General features: G+C 48.2%; 2 protein-coding genes across 7 annotated transcripts in view; one reads left to right on the top strand and one right to left on the bottom strand.

Annotated features, from left to right (window-relative positions):
- The first annotated feature begins 1,068 nt into the window (after positions 1-1,068).
- LOC148152613 (myosin heavy chain, striated muscle-like) lies at positions 1,069-2,309 on the top strand. Its single transcript, XM_088003414.1, has 3 exons — positions 1,069-1,528; positions 1,598-1,693; positions 1,916-2,309. Exons 2-3 carry the CDS (start codon positions 1,628-1,630, stop codon positions 2,114-2,116), a joined length of 267 nt encoding a protein of 88 aa, XP_087859540.1. The 5' UTR covers positions 1,069-1,528; positions 1,598-1,627; the 3' UTR covers positions 2,117-2,309.
- Positions 2,310-3,183: 874 nt separating this feature from the next.
- The window catches only part of sulf2b (sulfatase 2b), a 53,455-nt gene continuing 50,558 nt past the window's right edge, over positions 3,184-6,080 (bottom strand). For 5 of the 6 annotated variants that reach the window (XM_015013032.2, XM_015013036.2, XM_015013038.2 and 2 more), the window contains one exon: positions 3,184-5,624. In XM_015013032.2, the coding sequence (XP_014868518.1) occupies positions 5,594-5,624 (31 nt within the window). In that variant the 3' untranslated portion in view covers positions 3,184-5,593. The remainder of the gene's footprint in view (positions 5,625-6,080) is intronic. The other variant, XR_015762190.1, reaches the window with a different exon arrangement.

The raw sequence follows: 6,080 nt of genomic DNA, 5'->3' as shown, positions 1-6,080 counted from the left end.
CCTCCGAGACCCGGTCCGGTCCCTCTCAGAGTCCGGATCCGGTCCCTCTCAGAGTCCGTATCCGGTTCTCCTGTGAGTCCGGATCCGGTCCCTCTCAGAGTCCGGATCCGGTCCCTCTCAGAGTCCGGATCCGGTCCCTCTCAGAGTCCGGATCCGGTCCCCCTCTGAGTCCGGATCCGGTCACCCTCTGAGTCCGGATCCGGTTACCCTCTGAGTCCGGATCCGGTTACCCTCTGAGTCCGGATCCGGTCCCCCTCTGAGTCCGGATCCGGTTACCCTCTGAGTCCGGATCCGGTTACCCTCTGAGTCCGGATCCGGTCCCCCTCTGAGTCCGGATCCGGTTACCCTCTGAATCCGGATCCGGTCCCCCTCTGAGTCCGTATCCGGTTCTCCTGTGAGTCCGGATCCGGTCCCTCTCAGAGTCCGGATCCGGTTACCCTCTGAGTCCGGATCCGGTCCCCCTCTGAGTCCGGATCCGGTCCCTCTCAGAGTCCGGATCCGGTTCTCCTGTGAGTCCGGATCCGGTCCCTCTCAGAGTCCGGATCCGGTTACCCTCTGAGTCCGGATCCGGTCCCCCTCTGAGTCCGGATCCGGTCCTCCTGTGAGTCCGGATCCGGTTCTCCTGTGAGTCCGGATCCGGTCCCTCTCAGAGTCCGGATCCGGTCCCTCTCAGAGTCCGGATCCGGTCCCTCTCAGAGTCCGGATCCGGTCCCTCTCAGAGTCCAGATCCGGTTCTCCTGTGACCAGATAAATGTTGTCAGAGGGGAACCAACAGAGGTAGAAACGTTCCTGTTTCTACCAGAAACCAGGAACGTTTGTTTGGGTGCGTTTACCCAGAATGCCTTGTGCTGTAAATATTAGTAATGAAAATATTAAGTTTTTTTAATTACTAAAAGGTTTTCAGTAATTTAACCACAGCAGCCAAACTTAATCGTGTGATAAAAAAAGCCATATTTTAAATGCAGATATTAAATTTGTTCATCTCTTGAGCTCTTAATAATCTGAACTGTAGATTATAGTCCAGATGAAGGAGCTGAGCTGTGGCTCCTCTGTCAGACCTGCAGGTGAAGCTGGACGAGGCGGAGCAGTCGGCCCAGAAAGGAGGGAGGAAGCAGCTCCACAAGCTGGAGACCCGAGTGAGGAGAAGTTCTGCTGGGCTGTCGGTTCTGACCCGCTAAACGCAGACGGGTTCTGGGGATCCAAACCAAACAACCTGCTGTGAACCAGGAGCTTCTGCTTCAGTTTCAGAACCCAAACACACATTAACGTCCTTAAGACGTTTTCGGACCCCCCAGTGTTTTACTTTCATTTCTTCAGCAAATTGATCTTGATCAATAACAAAAACCTTTAATGTAACAAAGTAATGATTAAATAAAGAATGTGTCGCGTTCCCAGAGCCTAGATCAGATTCTGCTGTTTGCAGGTCCGGGAGCTTCAGCTGGAGCTGCTGGAGGAGAGGAAGAGGAGCGAGGAGTTTCAGAAGAGCCTTCGTCGCTCTGAGAGGAGAGTGAAGGAGCTGTCGCTCCAGGTCTGAGCCGCCGGCTGCTGCTGCTCTGGTTCTGTTGGGCCGCTGCTTCATTGGTTCTGTGTCCTGCAGTCGGAGGAGGACGGGAAGACTCTACTGAGGATGCAGGAGCTGATCGAGAAGCTTCAGGCCAAAGCCAAGAGCTACAAGAGACAGGCTGAGAGCGCAGTGAGTGAAACCGCTCAGGCCCATCAGAGCGCTTTTATTCTGAAACATCAGCAGCCGTCAAAAGGCCTGAAAAACACAAAGAGCTGCATCACAGGAAAGGCCAAAGGTTATCTGTAGATCTGAAATAATGGCGGCCTTCAGAGTTACAGAGTAAAACTTTCTCCATCCGGTGGTTTCCTCATTTCTGTTGTATTTGGTGTCATTCCTCCATCTGTCCACCAGGAGGAGCAGGTGAGCGACACCAGCGTCCGTGTCAGAAAAATCCAACACGAGCTGAACGACGCCGAGGAGAGAGCCAACATGGCGGAGACCGCCGTCAACAAGCTGCGGCTCCGAACCCGCGAACAGAGCGGCGCGGCGGCTCTGGTGGGTCCGGCCCGGTCCGGTCCGCTCTGCGGCTCACATCCGGCCATTATTCACTAACAGAAACGTTTGTTTCTCTGCAGATGAGCGACTGAGGCGGAGGATCAGCTGTTTGTGTGATGAGTTTAATTAATCCTGATTGTGTCGGTTTTGTGACCGTGTCGCTGTTTTCTCTGTGCTTTGGTTCGGTTTTCCTTTTGCTCTTAGTCTTTGTTTTCCAGTAATAAACCTTTATTAAAGCTGTTTTACCTGTTTGGGCTTCAGGGCTCCTGTCTTCACCAGAATGTTTGCAAAGTCACTTAGTTACAAATTAGCAGCAGTAAATGTTATTTAGCCTGACATGAGGGGCAGATGGGGTTCAAAGTCATTATTTCATCATGTTATACATTAGCTTATGAATGTCACAATTTCCAAAATAATATTTAGCTTGCTAAGTAAATTGAGCTACTTAGCTCCAAAGTAAATGTTTAGCTACAGGCTAACTAATCAGCTAGCTCATAACTACATATTTATTTAGTTTCAAACTCAATATTTTTGCTCTAAGCTAGCTAAATATTTAACCCAATAAACTTGGGCTGCACAGTGGCAGCTAGAAGGTCGTGGGTTCGATTCCCAGGGTCTTTCTGCAGGTTTTCCCTCTCTGGTCTGTAAAACTGGCCCCAGTGTCTGTCCTGTCCGTCTCTCTGATGACCTCAGGGTGACCCCGCCTCTCGCCCGTTGACCTCCTGACCCCAATGGGACAAGGTGCAAAAAAACGGATGGATTAGTTTAGCTGTTCACTTACAAACTAAATTCTAGTTAGTTGAGGTCAATATTTAGCTTAATATTGATTTTAGTATGAAGGGTGCTTTTATTTAATAAAATTGATTAAAAAAAATATATTTAGCCTGACATTAAATTAGCACTGAGCTAGCTGCTTAGTGCCGAGTCCAGAGCTACTAAATATGTAGTGTGGAATAAATTTAGTTTATAAACTGACATAAATGAATACTATGGTGGAAAATTGACTTTCAGGAAGAAATCCCAATTTTTCTTCATGAAAGACTAAATAAACTTTTAGCTGTTGGTTTTTGATGATGCAGCTTTTTAACGGTGCCTGAAGCAGAAACATTTTTCCCACTCAGTCGTTTGGAGTTCAACACTTTATTCACAGACTAAACTCAGCGGTCAGTGTTTCCACAGGTCAGTGGGGCTGAAACAATCGTCCATCAGTCAAAGTGCTCTGCAGTTTGTCCTTCTGTGTCCAGTCCGGTCAGAACCGGCCCGTTCTTTACAAATAAAACACATGTAAACTTTTACATTCAAACAACTGCGGCTGGAGGATCGGAGCGAGACGGACTGGATCCCCCAGAGAGGAGGAGCCTTCACAAACAGCTTCAGGATCAGAACCAGCCTCTGGGTCAGACGGACTGGACCCAACAGCTTCAGGATCAGAACCAGCCTCTGGGTCAGACGGACTGGACCCAACAGCTTCAGGATCAGAACCAGCCTCTGGGTCAGACGGACTGGACCCAACAGCTTCAGGATCAGAACCAGCCTCTGGGTCAGATGGACTGGACCCAACAGCTTCAGGATAAGAACCAGCCTCTGGGTCAGATGGACTGGACCCAACAGCTTCAGGATCAGAACCAGCCTCTGGGTCAGACGGACTGGACCCAACAGCTTCAGGATCAGAACCAGCCTCTGGGTCAGACGGACTGGACCCAACAGCTTCAGGATCAGAACCAGCCTCTGGGTCAGACGGACTGGACCCAACAGCTTCAGGATCAGAACCAGCCTCTGGGTCAGACGGACTGGACCCAACATGAACCTTTACAGGTCCAGAGTCTGAATCACAGAATCAGTCTGCTTCCGGCAGATCCTCCGTTTTACTCTAAAATCATAAAAACATTTTTAATGCAGAAAGAAGATATTTATATGGAAGCTCATTCCTGCCATTAAAGAAAGAAAACCCAACAGGAAGTCATAAATACAAGTTTTAAAGTCAGAATTATGAGGGAAAAGGCTGTTCTTCCTTCACTGCCTCATAATAATTCAAAACTCTGATTTTAAAATATTCATATTTTGATGTTAATTGAATGTTGTAAAGTACAAAAGTAAAACAGTAAGTTACAAAGGAGTGGATAAAATAAACTTATTAAAAAACTTTGTTTCCTCTTTGTACCTTCATTCAGGTTCTTTATTAATGCAGTACATTAAATAAAGTAATAATCTTCAATATCCTCAAAGGTAAAGTATCACCAACAGAAGCTCTGGTAGTAACAACAATAAGGATAATATGGATAATAATATGACTTCCTGTTAGACATTTATCAGTCTCCTTCATGGTACAAATGTGTTTCCATAGTTTCTGAGCAGATCCACCTGCAGCAGGTTCAGGATCACAAAACATCAATTTATTCATCATAAAGTCTTTACAAGTTAGAACCCAAATATAATCACCGTTCATGTGGTTTATAATACTGCTGCATTTCTCCACGTCTCTCATTAAGGAGGGGATCACCATAGCAACCAACGACTCGGCATGTTCTGATTTTTGACAGCTTTAGGTTGCTAGCAGAGCTAACATGTTGAACAGCAATGCCACAAATTCATAAAGGCATTGTGGGAAATGTAGGAAACCAGAGTTAAAACTGCAGAGTGAAACCGTCATGTCCGCCCAACAGAGCACATCTCTGCCTGAACAGAAACTACTTTAATGATGAATGAACAAGCGAAACTCTGCAGACAGGAAGCTGACGTCTCAACTTCCTGTGTGAATTGGTGATTGGACGGTTAAAAGTCAAACACACACACAAAAACACAGTCCTGTCTCTGATTGGCTCACGAGACATCAGAAACTCCTCCTCCAATCAGAAAAGTTCTTGGCAGCAGTGGCGCCGTGGAAACCGTAGTCCATCACCTGGTTAGTAATGCTGTCGGTCACCATGGTAACCAACAGTGAAGTCAAAGGAGGAAGTCACATGACCACATTAGTGGTGACGTCAGACACGAAGCGGTCCTTCAGCGCCTCGCAGAGAAAATAAACACAAACGGGATGAAGGCGGCCAATGGGAGGAAGAGGAGGAGGAAGGATTCCGACTCATCGTTCTAAAAGGAAGAAATTTTCTCAAATTTAATTCAAAATCAGACAAGAATTGGGAGGAATTTATCTGGGAAGATGCGACTGTAACAGCGAAGCCTCCAACACGGCCTGGAAGGCAAAACTCAGGGAAAAATGCTTTCGAAATGTCACAGACACATTTCCCTGTTCTCCTCCTGCTCCTGCTCCTCCTGCCTCAGCCTCCCTCCTCTTCCTCCTCGGAGCGACAGCAGCAGCCCGACAGAGAGGAGGAAGAGGAGGGAGGAGCAGATGATGAAGAGGTGCGTCCAGCGTTTCCTCCCAGTGATGTCACAGAAGTAGCAGAAGGTGATTGGCTGACCGCTGACACAGGGGCGTGGTGTTCGATCTGTGATGTCACCTCAACGGCCACGCCTTCCTGCTTCAGACGGCTGCGGTGGGCGGAGTCTGGAGCCGGTGTCAGCCAATCAGGAAGCTTAGCCCTTCCAGCCGTCCCAGATCGGACCTCTGGACACAAACACAGGAACTGAAGGTTAAAGCAGCTGGAAGGCGGTTCGGGTCCAGAGTCAGAGACGACGGAGGCGCAAACAACCTGAAACCCAAACATGGTTGTTAAGGCGACAGTGGGAACAAACAAAACCAGAGGCGGCTGGCAGAAGCACAACACCAGGTTCACAGTAAGAAAGAGCTGCAGCAGAGAGTCAGCAGACTCTCCACAGACTGCGGCGTGTCCGCTGAGTGACTGGATTTGGTCTTTGTTCAGCTTTGTGAAAACTTCTGGATCATTTAGATCTGGAGAATCATCCAGTTTTAGTAAAATGCCTTTTGTTCCCGGTGGCCGTCTTTCCTCTGCCGGCCTGTGAAGCAGAAGCTTCTCCAGGCTGAACCTCTGGAGAAGAGAGGTTCAGCTTCTTCTTCCTGAAGCTGTTAGCAGGAAGATGTTTGTCTCGTGTCTCGGCACAC

The sequence above is a fragment of the Poecilia mexicana genome, unplaced genomic scaffold (genome assembly GCF_051168715.1).
Source record: "Poecilia mexicana isolate PSO_F unplaced genomic scaffold, ASM5116871v1 scaffold_23, whole genome shotgun sequence".
In the NCBI taxonomy this organism is placed as follows: Eukaryota; Metazoa; Chordata; class Actinopteri; order Cyprinodontiformes; family Poeciliidae; genus Poecilia; species Poecilia mexicana.
Note: the sequence above shows the minus strand (reverse complement) of the source record. Positions and strands in the feature narration are given on the sequence as shown.